Below are 18,761 nucleotides of genomic sequence, written 5' to 3' on the forward strand. Positions count from 1 at the left end.
GGGTGGGGGGGTGTCTTAAAGGTCTGTGCAGTGCAGAACTGCAAAGAAATTAAGCATAGGGTTTTTACTCTATTAAATTTCTAAAACAAATATTTTTGAGTGTAGGACTGGTTATGAAGAGGCAGTTCTCCACTACCATGTTTTAAGAAGGGAAATAAGAGAATGAGAAAAGTGGCAAGTTTCTTAACAGTATTAAGCGACGTACCCCTGAAATTATTAGGGTTTGGGCATTACCCATGGCTTTAGTCCACACCTATAATTAATGCACACCTTCTCAGTGGTGATAAAAAATATTGTTCACTGGAAATACAAAAATAACCTGATATCCTTGCCCTGAGAACGAAGTTTCCTGGCTCTGTTTTACCACCAGCGTAACTGTGTCACTTCAAAAAAGGCGTGCAGATCTCACGTGGGCCTCCTCTCCCGCATCCAGGTGGCCTGGGGGCTCCAGGTACTGCTGTGATCTCAAGGGTGGCACCCCAGGCAAAACGTATGAAAGTCTGTAATTAAAGACCTCTTTAGGTTTCAGAATTCAAGGTTGGAATTTGTGCTAAAGTGTTAGATTCTTAACGAAGGAAGGAATACTGGAAGTTTGGCTGAGGAGATGTGCTGTCCTGTTAGAATAATTTTCTGCCTAAAAATTCAGTATTTCCTTGCAAAAAGGGAATATTAAAAGGGAAGACTACAGAGTTTTGACAAAGATGATGACAGTTAAGAGCTTTTCTATGGTCCAGGGAACTCCATGGCAGATTTTTCATTCTGCTGTAATTCTCCTTTGTGGTGCCTTCATTTACCGACTTAGTGCACATGCTGGTTGAGGAAGGATTTTTTGCTTTGTTTTGATGTTTGTTTGATCTTTGCATCTTCTGTTTTGAAAATGATCAACATTCTAGGCCAATGCTTTCTAGAGGATAACTAAGTATATTGCAAAGACCCAGCTATAGCTTTCCAAAAGAGTCGGCTGTTCAAACACAATGTTCCAGAATTGTCCGTCTGTCTTATTTGATGTCTTCCTCAGCCTGCTCCTCCTCCTTTCCGAATTTCATGCTGATGTAAAATTTTTTTTTTTAAGGATAACATCAAAGACGCCTGTATGCATGTCAATCCCACAGTGATACTTAGCACATTGCTAGCATTTATGTTATGTAAATGTAAGAGAATCGCTGTTCGAGAAAAGCTGCTACAAAGCAGGTAGTGATTTAATGAAAAGCACAAAGATTGAAAGGGGTTTGCCGGAGCCCTGTGTGATGTGAATGTTAAGAAGCCCATTCACGTCATCAGCTTCCCTGCTGTGCTTTCTATTCCCCCTCCTTTTTCAAGCCAACTTGAATACAGGGAACTGCCTGCTAAGGAAAACCTTAAACTAAATGTGTAAACAGTCTGGCCACAATCAATGCAGCACAGTTAATAATTTTTATTAACTGAGTTAGCTTTTCTTTTTTTTTGCTGTATCTGCATCTCTTTTGAGACTGGAGCACATAAGATATTTAGAATGTAGCTACTTTTGAAAAAATCCATTTATATACTCAAAAGAAAAAACAAGGCTATTCTAAGAGGAATGTTGAGGTAGTATGTATTTAAATAACAAAAGCATATGTCTAATGCATAGCTTAACATGCAAGTTTAGCTCTGAGAATCTGACTGTTCTCCTGAAGTAATGAAAATGTGAACTAAAGCAGCTGAAAAAAAATTACTAAAACTGTAAAACCCCTATTAAATGAGAGTTTGCTGGAGTCAAGGCATTTCTGCTCAAATCAGTTATGGGATTACAGCCAAGCTAAGCCTATAGGTGTCTGGAGGTACACCGGAACAGACAAATGATCACCACAAGAGATTTTTAGGTTCACAGAGCCAACACGGTTTTTGGCTCAGCAAGTCTACAAATTTTACCTTAATTCTTTTTCAGAGAGATAAAAAAGTGCCTTTGCCATCACGACACTTCCATTCCACCAAACACTATTGATTTGTTGAGTTTGTTTGTTCCTAGACCCAATAATATTCTAAATAGTACCATATTCTAGAAGTAGTCCCATTGATTTAAGTGGCCCATTGAGTGCATGTGCTGTTGATGTCCCCTGCAGGTGAATAAGGTAGTTTGAATTATGCAATATGAAAAATTAAAGTGGCCTTTCCTTTACGTTTCATAAGGGAGAATTCCTTTTGTTTCTAAACCACATTGGTTCTGTAAGCAGTTTTTGTAAGCAATGCAGCACGAATCCATTAACAGTTGGATAGAATGATTCACAGTGAAAATGTACCAGTGATTTACATTGGTAGGAGTGGTCGGAGAATGAGGCATCGTACCTCTGTAAGTGTTTTTTTTTCCTAAATATATACTGTTATTACTAAAAAGTCCATTGTAACTGCTGCAAAATAAAATCATCTAACCTGTTGCATCCTTCAAACTAAATGAAATATCAAAGCTAAGCATTTAACACTGGAAAAAGTAGACTGGATAGTAAAATATTTCACTTTATTAAAATTTGTTTTGGCACCACATGATCCAGGAAATTAATGTTTTTATAGAATGTTCTGAGGTTTCAATCTAGCAGTGTTTCTTTAACATAAGTAAATAGACTGTAGTATTTAAATGCCTTTGAATTCCAGGGGATTTGACACCCCCAAGTGTAATTTAAGCCTTTTAAAATTAATAAATATTTTATAAAAATAGAGAATATATCATAGTATAATTACTTAAGATTTCTTTCTCACTGTTTGAGGAGTTTGCTATAATTCTTATGCACTTTTCTTGTAGAAGAACTTTGTTATATCAGGAAAGAGGATATCTACCCACATACTTTTGATTTATTTTCACTTATTCACATCTTCTTGTTTTCCTCACCAGCCTTCTCAGCCTCATCCTGATGCAAATCAAGGAGCTAATTTGCATGCATTACTTTAGTTTCAAGCCTGATAAGATTACATTGTTAAATACTGGCTGTATGCATTTTTACCAATAGATTCCTTTCCAGCCACATATTTCTGCAGTGGCAAATTCCAGCTAAAGTCAGTGGACACTGACTTCTAACTGCTATGTAGAATTTCAGATTTCTTCCTGACTGACCTGCTTAAAATAATTAGCTTTTTCCTTATGCTGAACTGACAGCTACCTAAGAAACAGCAGGCATTCTCAATGTTAATAATGCTATGCAGCCCAAGGCTTTTTTTCTTAAATTACTAGCATCAAGAAGATTGCAGCAAGTCCTATTTGTTGAATAAATTGTGAAGATGTTTTAGCTTAACAGAATCAAAGATGGAATCAAAATACACACACACAAAAAAAAAAGGAACAGGGAATTAATATTATATTTTCCCATAGGCTCTGGTTCACAAAGTACTTGGCTTATAATGACCGGACTATGTGATTTTGTTTCCATATATGACTCCTGAGTAATACTTGGGCATGAAATAGTATGTGACCTATCAAAGATAGCTGTACGGGTTGTTTGGCCTTAGACAAGAAAAAGGTTCCCCATCATGGCTCAGGGATAACAACACACTGTCATTAGGTGAAAAATCATTAGATATACATATTACTGAATCCAGATTCAATATGTTTGTGCTGCATGTACTTGTAATAAGAGGTAGTCCCTTCAGCAAAACAGGTTGCTCTCTGAGTGCACAAGGAGTGGAAAGCTGCGGCCACAGGAGTGACTCAAGTTAGCAGGAAAGACTCAGGGACCATGCCAGAATTATCACCTCGTTTATCTTTTCCCCTGTTCACTAGACTTCTTGCTGGACCATCCAAAACACTGTACATGGGCTGTACATTATGTCATAAGCCCACTTACGCCTTCTGAGTACACACCTCAGCAGTCGTACCAAGCCTTACATCAGTATGTTCGTACCAAGTAAATTCACACCAAGTCTTGACATTGCAGTGCAATATGAATCCATGCATACACACATTTAGAGAAAACAATTTACCACACAAACCTCAGTGCAACTGAAAACATTTTCTGAAAGGTTTTGACAATAAATGTGTATGTTATTTTCTACTTTGAGCATGTTTCAAAATAAGTAAACTCAGTAACTCGACAAGCATTGCATATGCTTGCGTAGAGCTGCGAGGCATAACAGGGACAGTAAGGAGCTTTCATTCCAGAGGAAAGCACATGGAGCCTTCCTCCTGAAGGCCTCAATTCTATCATTAAAAAGACATTTTTGTTGTATTTTTGTAACAATTAGCTAATGATTCCCTACCCATATGCTTGTACCAGATGCCTGAACCTTCACAGGCCCAATCATATTTATTACTTCAGACAAACCATTTCATATTACCTAATAGTAATAGTCAGGATCGTTATTTTAATTCTCATCGCTTCAAATCCAAACACAGAAAGTATGATGAAAAATATGCTTCAAATTTTTCCCTTGATCAATGGGCTATACGTGTGCAGAAAAACACTTCCATCTTGAAGATTTGATTTCCGCAATGAAGCCATTGCTCGCCAGATCTTCTTTCCTGAAGCAGTTTCCCTGCACTGTGGAATAACGATCGTGATTCCAAAAGTGCGAGCACCCAAAATGAAATTTATAGCTTTCATGTGCTACAGATGCTAACGGTAATAACTGCCATTTCTCTGCATTTCACCATGTCTCCCTGTCACTTTTAAGAGCTGTTGCTCTTGAAATACTTATTACCTGTAAAGCTCAGAATTTTTATCTGCATCATGCTTGGTTTGAACTTCTCATCTCTCTCTCAGTTTCTACCAACTCTGCCTGTCACTGGGGGCATTCTCTTTAGCAATCCAAAAATGCCCCAAACCATGCAACAGCAGCATTTTGTGTTGAAATACAGCTATATGGGAGACACCAGAGCCTAAAAAAAGGCAATAGTCCACAATGTACGTAAGGTTGCCATTACTTTTTAATAGTAAATATTGCTTTGTCCCAGGTTACTTGATCTGAAAAAGGAAAGAACCTAACAAGCAGCAGGGTACTAATAATATCCTACCTTTACATAGTACCTCTCATCTCAGAAGTTTTAAACCCTGTTGTAAAAGCTGCACAAGGACAATGTTATCCTTAAGTGAAATGCCAGCTGTGGACTGAAATGTGAGTGTGGTTTAAAACAGAAGTGAACCACGCAATACAAACAGTGAGAACCGGCAGCACACTCTACCTCTGGCTCTCAGTAGGAGTGGATGAGCGTACAAGTTTTAACACTGTTTTTCAAAGCACGTTGACTGCTTTCTATCACCTCAGTCTGGTGGAAACTCGGTTTAGATCACCTTAGCACGTACTTTCACCAGCATAAAAATGGAAATGCCACCATGATGACTTGGTTCGATATGGATTTAGAAATATGATCGTTTTCTGAACCATAAACATCATATTTATATTAGTGCATTTCCTATCTGATGTATCTGAAAACCAGTGCCAGTGCATCTGTATATAAGTAGTACTTTTCACTTTTGTTTACAATTGCAGTTGTGTAATTGCCTATGTATTTTTTATCAGAAGTAATACCTGCATTTGCCCATAACTGCACTAGACTACTGTGTCTTCTTTCAATGGATTTCTAGGTAGGTTTTTTCAACTCCTGTTAGTATCCTCCTTGCCTGTAAGCATTTATTGATGAGTGAAAATGCAGGAGCTGGAAACAGAAATTGCAGAGAGGCAAAAAGGAAAATAATGAACACTAGAAATAAGCATGGCTTTAATAAACATTGCTTCTTCTCTGGCTGCTAGTTGGTTCTATCAAGAGAACGCTTGGTAGATCACTATAAATTTTAAATCAAAAAAATTAGACTATACCAATGCATGACTGTACTGTGATCTAAAGTGTCCCTTGAGAATATTTCCTAATTATACTGCTTGATCAGTTTTATTACCTTACTCAGAACAGCCAGTCTGCAAGATATACCGGCACTTCTGTATAAAGAATGCCACACTGTAATAATGGATTTATTTTTACATACTTGTGTCTCATTTGCTAGACTGACCTGTGGACTAGGTTTACCTGTATGCAAGATTCACTAATATGAGCCCATCTTCAGTTAACTTTAGGGTATCTATTGCAGAAAACTTAGTAACAAAACATGCTCTTGTTCTGTTTTACTGTACAAGTGGTACTGACGGTCACTCGGATTGAAAGCAACACAGATGATAGTGCACCCGTAGTCTATAAATACTATTGAACTTCTAGGTTTTTCAGTTAAAAATGTCAGATAATGCCCCTTTCCTAAGATTATTACAGATACAGAGATTGTGGGATGGACCTTAAGGGAAGAGCACACTATTTCTTCAAATACACAATTTCTAATAATTCTGAGGCATCACGTGAATTTATCTCCAAGCACAATTGGTCATCTAGACATGTAAATCAAGTTTACTGAATAATCTTGCCTACAGAAAGCGGTAAGATGACCTTCAGACTGAAATAACATGAAATAAGCTTACCTTTAAACTCCTGGGTACTTCTTGGATGTAATTTAGAAACCTTGTTTATTTTTAACTCTCTATAGAATCACAGTTCCTGTTTCAAAATGTACTTTTTTCTAATAAGAAGTTTATAAGTTTATAAGGCCAATATTTTAACATATTCACTAAATGGTTCTTTTCTTCTGAGAAACCTGTGTTCTTTCTCTGCACCAAAATCAAAAAATGCAAATTCTCTTATCATTTAGGGAATGCTTAGTCATGGAGCTTCATTATCATGCTTTGGGGATGGTCACTGTGGAATAGAGAAAGCCATTGGCTCCGTAAGAATTGGTGATAGTCTGATAAACACATCATAATTCAGTCTGGTATAGCTTGAACTGCTACAAAATTACATTAATTATGTTAGTATTTTATGTAATGTATGGATTTTGTATATAATTTTGGCCTTCTCTTAATCACCTTAATGAAACTTTCTTAACAGCGTGAGGACAGGAGTCCAAGGTGTGGCTTGCGCAGATAACGTTAACTCAAGCTTGCATGAATGCTTACTAGGGTTAACCATAGATGCAATTTATTTGCCGCTGCTCTTTCACCATTGTTGTTTGTTTCATTATGAGAACAAATACAGACTGTTCCAGGATGGCATTAACATGGCTTAACAGTATGCTGTGAGGTTTAATTTTGCTGGTGATATTGTCCTTTTATGTGACAGCTTACGAGTTTGCAAGCAAAAATTGAAATATTGTCTATCATTTCCCCTCAAAAGATGGGAAATTAGTGAGATTTGAAGGAATAAATTTCATGAGAATTCCAGCAATTCAAATCAAGTATGACATTAGATGGTAAAAGGAAAAAAAATATTTGTATGCTAGGCAGTCAGCAGGCCGGTCTGACATTACACAAAGGAACCAGATAGCTTTGGTTCACATGGAATTTCTGCCTGGACGTATGACATGGAAGCTGGAGACCTATCAAAGACATTCATAGGATACTTAAATACCTTTGAAAACCAATGCCTTTGAAAAAATGCCAAGGGTTATGTGGAATTAATTCACTCCAAATGCCAGGATTCCTCATACATCAACATCCTTTTATTGCAAAAGTTGTTCATAAAAGAAAATGGAAATATGCAAATCTTTTAAGAATAAACCATGCTATTTTGTCACTAGAGGACCTCATAAAGGAGGCCTTATTAATGAAAACCTACAGAACTACCTTTAAATACATAAAATTTATGGAACTTAACAGCGGAGAGAACATGCAAAGAGCAACCCACAATAAATAGGGGATAGGAAAGCTTTTTTTCACATTCTAAGTGATATCGATGGCTTTTGGAATGATTCAGAGATTGAATTAAAAACTTTCATTGAATGATCTTTTGAGCAGTTTGGTTTCTAGTTAAAGTATTTCCTCACTCCTGATATGCAAATAATGATTTCTGCTGCTACCAAAAAAGCTATTGATAAGTTGTTCTGAGAATTAGCAGAGAAACAAGAAACAGCTAATAAGCTTCCCCAGTGTATCTTTCTTTCAGTGCGTGATGGTTTCCTTAGGACATTTCCTAGCGTTTTTAAGTCCACTTTTGAAAGTATCAAGAAGTGTTTTCCTCCATTTTCCTAAGAAAATTATAATTATTTAAACTTATCCTTTATCTGCCTTTTTACTTCCAATGTGAAAATATCCTGTCTATTTATGGCTACAATTTCACTGGTTTATTATTTAGATTCATTGTTTGTTATATTTTTGATGGATCATTCACTAGTTCTTTTCATTCTCCAAAATTTATTTCTGGAAATGCAGCATCTCTGAGCTACTGCACTAAGTGGATCCATTTCTTTTTATATGACATTGAAGCAGTGAATATTCTAAACTTCTCTATTAGTTCTGAACTTCTGTTACATGACTCTACCTGTTCCCTCCAACTATATGGTTCAAATGCAAGGTTCAAAGCATTTTTTCTCTGCTTTGAATGCCTTTTTCCTCTGTAAACCATAAAGTTGTTTTCTGTATAACTAAGAAAAATTCTCAGTGTGACTTGGCAATGACCAATTAAAATCTCTTGACAATGGACAATTAAAATCTCTCCTTTGTGTTCTGTAATTCAGGACATTTTCATTATGAGCTCATTGTTCATGCTGAACGATCAATAACAGATGCCTACATACATCCTTCCTGGTTTTAGGAATGTGCCCACTGTTCCTATCCATTGCAAAGAATTTCATAAACAGATACCATTGTTAAGCTACCTCCCCCATGTCTTCCAAGGAAGCAACATTTCAGTCTGCAAGAGAATTAGAAGCATCCTTGATATTCACAGGCAATTTTAATGTAGAATCAATGAAACATCAATATATGCCCTCTTCCAACTGCACCTTAAAGCTACCAGAATTTCTGCTAGGGCTCTCTAGGCAGGTGGTTTCCCACTTGCTCTAATTAATCTGAGGCTGTCAAAATGGTAATCCTTTACTTATAAAAGACTGCTTTGACGGAATTGCACACACTCACAACATACAGAAGCACCCTCGGTTTGCCAAGCTTGAGATCAAAACTTGCTGATATCACCACTTCATTTCTGTTATCTGCTAATGCTTAGTATGGACATGTCTTCGTTATTTGTTATTATATGCACATGAAGTCTTGAAAAAGTAGAAATATTTGCATTTCAGGACAGACAGTGTGGTGCAGCAGCTGAGCTTTGTGTTATTTAGCATCCCACCTGAACTCCGTACTACAGGACAGTAAAAACTCCCATGCAGGACTGGTCAACGATCGGAGAGTACTGGGCAGAGGGGAGAAAAGGAATTTATCATCCCCACATTGTTTCTTCCATTCGTTTCTCCCATTGCTCTCCCTTCACTGCCTTCTCCTGGATTTTGAATGCAGTTCACTTCCAAATCACTGCAACCCTCTACTCTCTGAGATATATAAGGCCAGAACTAGAATTTTTTTAACGTTAAATGAATGAATGGCTTCACAATCTGATGCTTACTCTCCATCTGATTATGAAAAAGGCCAGAAACATACTGCTAGCGAGTAATACAAATAAACAAGAGGAGAGAGACAAAAAGAGAACGGGGGAAGCTGGTGAAGAGAGAGCGCTGTAACATGCTCTTCATTGAAGTGATAATTGCTATGTCTGAGTTGTCAGGCTGATGACACTACTGTCTGTCTTAATTCAAACAGAGGTAGTTTCCATGTAAACTAAAAAGCAGATGTGTCAAATTAATCCTTTCTATAGTTGTAGTAGTTTCAGTACAGTTATAGAAGACACAATTTCTGCATTAAGAACTCCTGAAATCCATAGAATTTTTCTAGGCTTTGTATGATGTCTAGAATAAGAAAGGCGAACATGTTTGTAGGGCATAAAGCTGAATGTGTTTTGTAAAATTATCACCTGTTATATTTTTATTTTAAACATATCACCCATATTATAACTAAAATTCACCACAGTCTTTTTATAATTCATTTTTACTGGAAAACAGTTGGTGGAGAATTTGAGTAGGGAAAACCAAACATTGCAATGGCCTTGAATTCTTCTGAGTGCATCGCTATGGAAGGTCAAAAAGGATACTCGCTAGGAGCCATCTGAGTATAGAATCATATAATCACAGAATCATTTGGTTCGAAAAGACCTTTAAGATCGAGCTGAACCATACCTGTCCACTACCAAACCATGTCCCTAAGCACCGCGTCTGCCCAGCTTTTAAATACCTCCAAGGACAGGGACTCGACCCCTTCCTGAGCAGCCCATTCCAGTGCCTGATAACCCTTTCAGCGAAGAAATTTTTCCTAATGTCCAATCTAAACCTCCCCTGGCACAGCTTGAGATTGTTTCCCCTCATGCTATCACCCGTTACCTGGCAGCAGAGACCGACCCCCCCAGCTCCCCCTTCCTGTCAGGCAGTTGTAGGGAGCGATAGGGTCTCCCCTCAGCCTCCTCTTCTCCAGGCTATTAGTTTATCAGAATTATTAGTATTAGTTAATCAGAAATAGTTTCATTTTGATTCGTCACTAGAGATCTTCACAAATGCAACCTTAACATTTTTTCCTCTTTCTGAATCCTATAACGATAACTCACTAAGGTCTATCTTTCCAACTCGCCTGTCATCACTATAGTGGCATCAGGGAAGGGGGGAAGTTTCATGTTTAGTAAAAAACCTAGACTACAAAACTAGCATTTAAAAAGTATCTCCAAAATTATTCTTGGGGCAGAGGGTGAATGTATATTATTGCTCAGCAATATTCTATACTATTGTAGTTTATTAAGTACAGTGCTTCATTTAATATCAGCAGTGTCTCTAATTTCACCAGCAGAACTACAACCTCCGTTTCTGTCAGCATGGCAGGGCAGCTGTTCTCAGAAAGAATGGCATTAAAAGGGTAAGTTCTTTCCTTTTGAGCTTTTAAACCTTTGTAGGTGTTAAAATAATTTTGCAAAACACCTCAGGACAAACTGTAACATACTTTTTACTTTTCTGGCATACGCAAGCCTTGTAATACTTATTGTGCCTCATGAATTTTTTCCTTCATTACAAATAGGAACGCAAGACATTAAACCTGTCAGAAACAGACATATGGAAAATTCATTTGGTAGGAATATTTTTTTACTCAAGCACATGAAATGCCCATCTGACCCACAGTGTACATTTAGGGGACTACCTTGAGGACAGGCCCAGAAAGTATGCAACTGCCTTCCCACTGGTTTTGAGATGTAGGAACTGGGACAGAACTTTGCCTGGCCCTCCACCATCTAGACAGTGGTTTTCTGGCATACAGTAAAATCCTATTCATAATGTATTTTTTTCTCAAAGCGTAACATTTCTAAAACTGCTTTCCAGCTTAAGATAGCCAGAAATAGTGTCTCAGATAGAGAAATTTTAGAACACATCCCTAAATCTCCATATAATGAACATAGACCATTAAATTGCTCAATGTTGCTGAAATCTTTTATAGAGACAGCGCTAATCCAGTGAGTTCTTGGAAGATATATAGACCTGTTTTTAATTGGTCTTCAAAAAGGTCCTAGTAAAAATGAGGGCATAGTGATAGGGATGCAGAAGTACCTTGGCCAAATAATTTCCATTGAATATTACAGCTAGACTTGACATATGGCGGTCTTTGTACAACACTCTACTCAGCTGGTAGGTCAGCTTGCTGTGACACTTAAATACGGCTGTGTCATTACTGGGAAGGCAGAAAATGGAGTAATGGACTCAGCAAAGTGTTTTGTTGTCTGTCCAGGCTGCCAGTGGTGCACAGGTTGAATTAAAAGCGATGATAGTTAAAGCCTTGAGGGTACTGAGTCTAAGTTATCCTTCCTATTCTCAGTTGTGTTCAAAACCCCTACAAAGGAAATGGCCAAACCTGCCCAGATGGCTTAACTGTACCTAACACTGGGAACGCGCTTCTTAAGATCTGATCTTAACCACTTATATTGCAAAGCAGCCAACTTTGAGGTGTGCTCTTCTGACACTCTTAAAGCAATTAGTTTACAACATTCAATAGAGCAGTTGTTGCCAACATTTATTACTATATAGACTACAGTCTGAAACTTGTAAGAGGAATCAGAGAGGAACTGCAGACAATTCTGATTCAGTGACTTCCTAGCGACAACTGGAGATGTGGTACTAGTGGAACACAGTAATCCAATGGTGAGCCACAACAGTAAATTGTTTGTTTTGGTTTTGAAATTGCTCAGAGCAGAAGGAAAATTATGAAACTGCTTGAAAATTCAACGTTCATTCTGAGGGCATCTCTGTTTGTGGCTCTCAGTTCTCTTCCAAACCTATTTGTCTTCAGAAAGAACTGAAAAGATGCTATAAACCCTACATTGTCCTAAATAAGGTATGATCTGGGTTATCTATTCAAGTTTCAAATTGTATCTTATGAAGTCAAGTTGTTGCGTTATGGGATTCTAAGGCCATGAAGGCAGATCAAGAAACCTAAATGTCATCCAGCTCAGTACCTGTAAGGCTGCTTTTGCAGTAGATCATAATATTTAGCTGTGTCTCCCATACGCTCTAAGATTTTATATATTACGTTCTGCAAATAGAGGAGACTCCCTGGCTATGACATACTGCTACTGAACAGGTAGTGATCTAATGAAGAGCAAGAGAAGACTGAGAAGGGGTTCGCCGGAGCCCTGCGTGATATGAATGCTAACAAGGCCACTCACGTCATCAGCTTCCCTGCTCTCAGCTCCCCCCTCTCTCCCTTCCTTTCTCTTTTATGAGCCAGCTTGAAATCAGGGAATTACATGCTAAGGAAAACCCTTCAGCTAAACATATAATTATTCTGCACAGGATCAGTGCAGCACAGTTAATCAGTTTACCAACTGAATTAATTTTTATTTTTTCATGTCTGCATCTCCTGTTGAGAGTGGAGAAATTCTAGATTTAAAGGGGAAAAAATGGGTTGCAGTTGTGAAATGAGTATCTGAAGCTGAGCATTCATCATGAGAGAAACCTCCGCTGCAGGCTGCTTTGGCAGACAAACCTTGCTGCCAGTCCCCAAGACTTTGAATAACTGACTCCATGTGGAGTTATTACTTACAGGTACTTAAGAAATAACTGGCTTCCTATTTTAATTTTCAGCTATTTAATAACATTCCATTCTCGGAAAGTCACATCTGTATTTCATTGCATTTCATTTTGTTTCATTTCATTTCATTGGATTGTTTTGAAAAGTTAGTATTTATTTGGACAGAGGTGTCACTTCACTGTAAATGAGTTCACATTTTAAATGACCTACTTGTAAATTGCTTCACTTAGGAAGCACAAAATCTTCAATGCTGTTATTTGTAAAAGTACAGAGAATACCTTTTAGATTCTACTTACAATGAAAACACAAACCATCATGCTTTTATTAATCCTAAGTGCAAATAAGAGTCAGGAGTAAGACATCAGACCTCCCCTCTGCTCCCCCAAAGCCCCAAAGGAAGAACCGACCGAGTTTGAAAACTACTCTGATTCTTAATGTACTTGCAAGCTTTACAGGTAATAATTCTTTTCCAAAAGTGCCGCAATGGCAAAGTTCCTTCTCTTAAAGTACCTTTGGGGTCCACAGTACATATCCCCAGGAAAACATCTAAGTTATATAAGAAATGGGTACATACCAGGAGAAATACTTGCTCATTTTCTGAAGTGAAAATCATTCAGAGAAATTTAAATTGAAAACTGTCATTAAAAATGTCTTCACAATTAATGTTTTCCAGTCTTTTGAAAACTTTCTTTTTAACCACAGTGCCTTCTGCTGTGTATTTGCTAAACTTTACAAAGTATTTTTGGATAAAGAGAATTTCTTTAATGCAAAGATATCTAGTCTTAACTTCTAGATCCTCTGTAAGCCTCGAGAATCGATCTCTAGAGACTGGCATGGCCTTTTCAGGTTGTCCACACCATCAGATGCAGTTCCCAAGTTGAATTCCAGTTGAATGTGTTCCCGAGAAAGGAACTGTGGATAAATACAGGATGCCAACTTGTCATAATAATGTTCCTTAAAGCCTACCAATTTGTACTTTTTTGGCAAGTTAACATTTCCTTAAGGAAAAGAACAGAAGGGTGTCTCCCCTTGGTTGGGGCTTAGGCTACAGCTGCTTCTGATAACAGCACTCTGTAACCAGGACACATTCTGGGTAGCCAGGTCCCAGACTATTAACATTATTTTTGTGGCTTTCTTCCATCTTCTCTTCAATTATTTGACGTTGCTGGTACTTACTGCTAGTTCATTTCAAAACATGTACTTTGCTAACAGTTTCTAAAAGTAAGTTACAATAGCTTAAATAATTATGACAAATTCAACTATAAAAGATATAGTATATTACTATAATTTCCCTATGAAATATGTTATCATTTACAACCCTCACACATAAAGCTAATTGACTACATATTTTTAAGCCAAAAAAAGGTATATTGCACTTGCAGTATTTGTTACATTGTTTATTAACATGTTGCATTCTATAGCAAAGAGAATATTCCACATTCATAGCATGGTAATTTTTCTAAAATGTCTTTACTATATCTTTTAATGCTGTCAAAGTGTACCTTTCAGTACAGAAGACATATGTAAAAGCTACCTTATTACTTGAACGTTACTACCCGTGCAGACCTTCGACCTCTCTAATGCATGAACAGCTATTTAGCAGGATGACTCTAGCTAATGGAGCTGACATACAGAATATATGTAAATTACAGGTAAAGAGTGGCCACAGTTGGGCAATTTTTGTAAAGTAAGGGTTTTACAAGTAGTTTTAAACTATTTCTGGTATGCTTCCATTTGTGCATATTAGGTCTTTTCTATGGCTACAACCGAATTATGCATTTATAAAGGTAAACACCGGGATAAAAAAGGGGCTTGCAATATTAGCATGGTAAAAAAGGACAAATGAACAACTTTACTGTTTGTGGATCTGTAGCACTCATGTTACCAAGGAAAGTACCTGTAACACTTCAATGTTCATTTCATTATACTTATTTATGCTTAAACCCAGAGGCACACAGCTGACAATACTGTCTACTCCAGACGTCCCTACGGATGCAGTATGCAGTCTTTGTATAGAAATTTAACTGTCAGGCAACTCCATACATTTCAAAACCTTTTGTTTGTATGACCTTCTTGCTTCCCATGATATGCACTATGCATGCTATGGATTAATGTTACCTAAGTTTACGTCAAAAAGGATAAAAAAGTAGCAGGAAGTAGTTTTAAATTTAGCAGCAAGTACTATACACACATTGACATTTAATTTATATTATAATCCAAGTAATGAATTAAAACAGCATAACGATTTGTCCACTTTTTAAATCTTCTACAAACTAAAAATAAAGGTGTGGATCAGAAAACTCTCCTCTGCACGCACCTTAGGAATTGATTTCAAGTGATGACATTGGAGTATGAATCAATCCTATATCTAATGGTTTTGGGAACCATCCCAACGACCTGCCTAAGACCTCCCAATTAACCTGAGTTCACAAACACCTGAGAAACAAGCTCCATACATTCCCTTAGATACCATTAGCTTTATAATGCTTGTGCTTGTAAAAGAATAGTTTGCTCATAACTGTAATGTGTCTGATGAGCACCTAACAGCCCAATTTCAGTTAAGTAGGGAGACGTATCTCAGCAAAACTAAATCAAAACCATTTCCTTCTTCACGATAATACTTTGAAAGCTTTAAGGATGTTACAGTGGGCATCCAATTCAACCCTCCAGTAAGTTTAGTAATCACATTACAGAAATTACTTCCGTGAGTAACGTACAAACAAAATTTGCACCTCTTCTCCTTATATAATGGAGAACCCTTGTAGCAGAAATTATTTGTGTCTAAGACAGACAGCTCATCAGAAGCAATGTATAACAACGCTAATGCATCCTACTGAGGAAATACATTTTTCCCCACTCTAGAGAAATTTAAAACACTTATCATCACAAACGATACTTCACCCTCCCATCCAACCCAATCTCTTTGCAGCACAGCCGAGCATTGTAAGGCAAAACATGTCACAGCTTACGGCTGTGCTGTGAAACTGCGAATGTGCAGGGAAATCATCATTCCTGTCAAGTTATCGGGAAGAGTTTCCCCAGCGAAGCTGTGCTCAGCCCTGCGCGTTCCCCCTGCACGCCCCACGCACGGCACAGGCTGCACTGTCCACGGTACCCGCGACGGACGGGGACACGGGTGCGTTAGACACGACAGCAGCACGAGCAAGAGCAGCCGGGAAGCCTGGACAAATGAGGGCATGTCACTAAAGGAGCAGAAGCCCTCAGTCCAGTCACCGGCACCTTATGCTCCTTGTGGTACCCTAAACTACACACAAGTGCTGCACAGCCACTGCATCAGATCACCTGATATGAGCAAAACAGACCTAATCAGGGCAAATTTAAAGCAACCAAACATAATAACGTTACACTGTGCAGTGCATAATGGAGCCATGAGACACAAACACTTTATGTCTGCATTTACCAACAAATGCATTTGATTCCTACTCAGTTCTCAGCAGAAATTCCACCAACATGCTGCACAGCTTAAACAGCCTCTCTGCTCAGTCGTGTCTTTAAAAACTACTGTGCAAAGCAGCACAGGGATTATTAAAACTGAATAAACTCTTCCCAAAACAAAGAATACAAGAGCAGATATGTAAATTGCAAGGATCCAAAGTACAGACAATACATGGTAATAAATGATCATACCTTTCATCCAATCCACTACCTGCTTGGGCGTCCACTTGCTAATAGGTTCCATAACGAGAGCCATCATCAGATCACTTTATCATTCACACCAAAATCAGAAAAAGGAGAGAAAAAAAAATGTATCAGAGCATGGCTGGGCTAAGAGAGCTGTAGGATTTTACAGTGCAGTCCAAAGAGAAGATGATGCTTTGTCCCTCCAGGTTTCTCCTGCACTGATTCAGTAATGTATAAAATTACACTGCTTGATCAGCTCTGGCACCTCCCCCACTGCACGCAGCCTGCAACACACTGGAGCACGGAGCCAGGAAATGGTGCAGTACGTATAGACTTACTTACAAAAGCCTCTACCCAGTGATCTACTTATTAGACTGGCATAAATATAAAATTATATTCCACAGAGCGCAATTCAAGCTGGAGCTATTCCAGCCACTGAGTTTTAAGGAGCTTTATTCCAGCAAGCTCTGGGATCTTCAACAGGGAAAATATCACTACTGTAACTTGATAGCAGATTGTCTTGGCTTCATTGTGAATATGCTGACTGTCACTCAGTTTAAAGAGAAGATAGAAATATCAGAATATCGCTTGGCATCTGGCAAAATGCTGAGCAGCTCCATCTTCACAATACAGAATGTTGCTGGAGACTTACACTATGTAATCATGCAATTCAGAATGTCAAACACAGTATAAAAAGTCTTACCCAAGAAAAAAACTGTTGGAAGAAAACTCTTCTTTTCTGGCCACATGCAGAGCCAATATATTTCCTCCTACGAGCGTCTCATTCTATAGTGAAAGAATGACAGCATCAAAGAGTCAATTTTTACTACTACAGCACTTTAATATAGACAAGTATAGCAAGTATTTTGATTCAAAGCACTGGGACCATCCGTCAATCTCCTTTTTGTTAGGGAGGAAAAAAATGTTGTAAATATTCCTAATCCTGAAGTTTACTACCCTTCCATAAGATGAAGGTGAAACATTTTAATGCGATGTGCCAAACAGCGCTTTTTGGAGTGTTTTGTCACTCTTTGCCCCTCAATCAGCATGAGTTCTGCATCATGCAGTTGAAGAAGCGCGTGTTTTCTGCTTGATCCATTGTCTGAGGTATGCAGAGCCACAGTTTTGTTTTAGGGGGAGAAACTCAGATTCCAGAAAAAAAGACAGAACAAAGCAGTTCCACCTTTCTTTTCAGCAATCTTTCATCCGTGCCTTTTCTTCCTGCGCTGCTCCAAGTTCCACCAGCACATTAGGGTAAGAAGATGATATTGTTACCACGTCCCCCTCACTCCACCAGAGCTGTGTTAATTTACCTAGGCTGAGATCTCTCCTTTCTTTCTCATATGGGGGAACATAAAATACAAATGGAATATTTATGTTCCAGGGTTCTTCTTTAAGTCTATATAGATAAGGATGCAGACAGGCATCCTTCCCCCTTGTCCCTGCCTTTAAATGTCTCCAAAGACATGTACCATTCTCAGTACTCATGCACTCTGTCTTTTTTTATTTTTCTTTTGCTTTGGGAAGTAGTGTGATTAGTATGCTATGATGTATTTTGAGTGCTCAGAGCACAGATCTCCTTTACAAAAGGATTCACATCAATTCACTTCAAGAAGGCTGCTTCCAGCTGAACAGCATGCCAGCTTCCTCTATGAGTTTTGGGAGACCACTTTCAGTAGCTTCAGTTCTGTCTAAATAGCTGTTTACAATGGACATAATAATGACAAAGATTTCAAATACACAATACTTCTCTTTTTAGGCAATAGTGGACGAGAGTTGAGATACTCAGAATATTTCTGTTAGCTTTTGGAAACTGTACAAGCTGCTCGTTTTGAGGCTCTGCTTTCGTAAAATGACTTTCACAAAATGATCACCTCTTGTAAATTCTTCTAAGTTCAATACAAGCATGGAAGAATTTGAGATAAGCTATGTTGTGTATGAGTGTAGTATTTGGACACAATTACATGAAATAATCTTCATTCATGATTATTTGGACTATTTCCCTAATTCCTGTAGTTTGATAGATGTTCTATCCATGTCCTTTTGTTGCATATTTCCTACTCATGCTTGACTGGAAAGACTTTTTTTTTTTTTTTTAATATATTTTGACATATTTTTGAAAGAGGATGGAATCCAAAGCCCATCAATGTCAGTGGGCATACTTCCACTCATTTTAATTGCCCTTGGATGAC

The 18,761-nt window shown here is 38.0% G+C and overlaps 1 protein-coding gene across 1 annotated transcript in view; it reads right to left on the reverse strand.

Annotated features, from left to right (window-relative positions):
- LOC104130068 (connector enhancer of kinase suppressor of ras 2) overlaps positions 1-16,642 on the reverse strand; it is a 205,563-nt gene extending 188,921 nt beyond the window's left edge. The window contains exon 1 of the mRNA XM_035898667.1: positions 16,576-16,642. Within this exon, the coding sequence (XP_035754560.1) occupies positions 16,576-16,642 (67 nt within the window). The remainder of the gene's footprint in view (positions 1-16,575) is intronic.
- Positions 16,643-18,761: the final 2,119 nt, after the last annotated feature.

This window comes from Egretta garzetta, unplaced genomic scaffold (assembly GCF_000687185.1).
Source record: "Egretta garzetta isolate BGI_Z169 unplaced genomic scaffold, ASM68718v1 scaffold220, whole genome shotgun sequence".
NCBI classification, from domain to species: domain Eukaryota; kingdom Metazoa; phylum Chordata; class Aves; order Pelecaniformes; family Ardeidae; genus Egretta; species Egretta garzetta.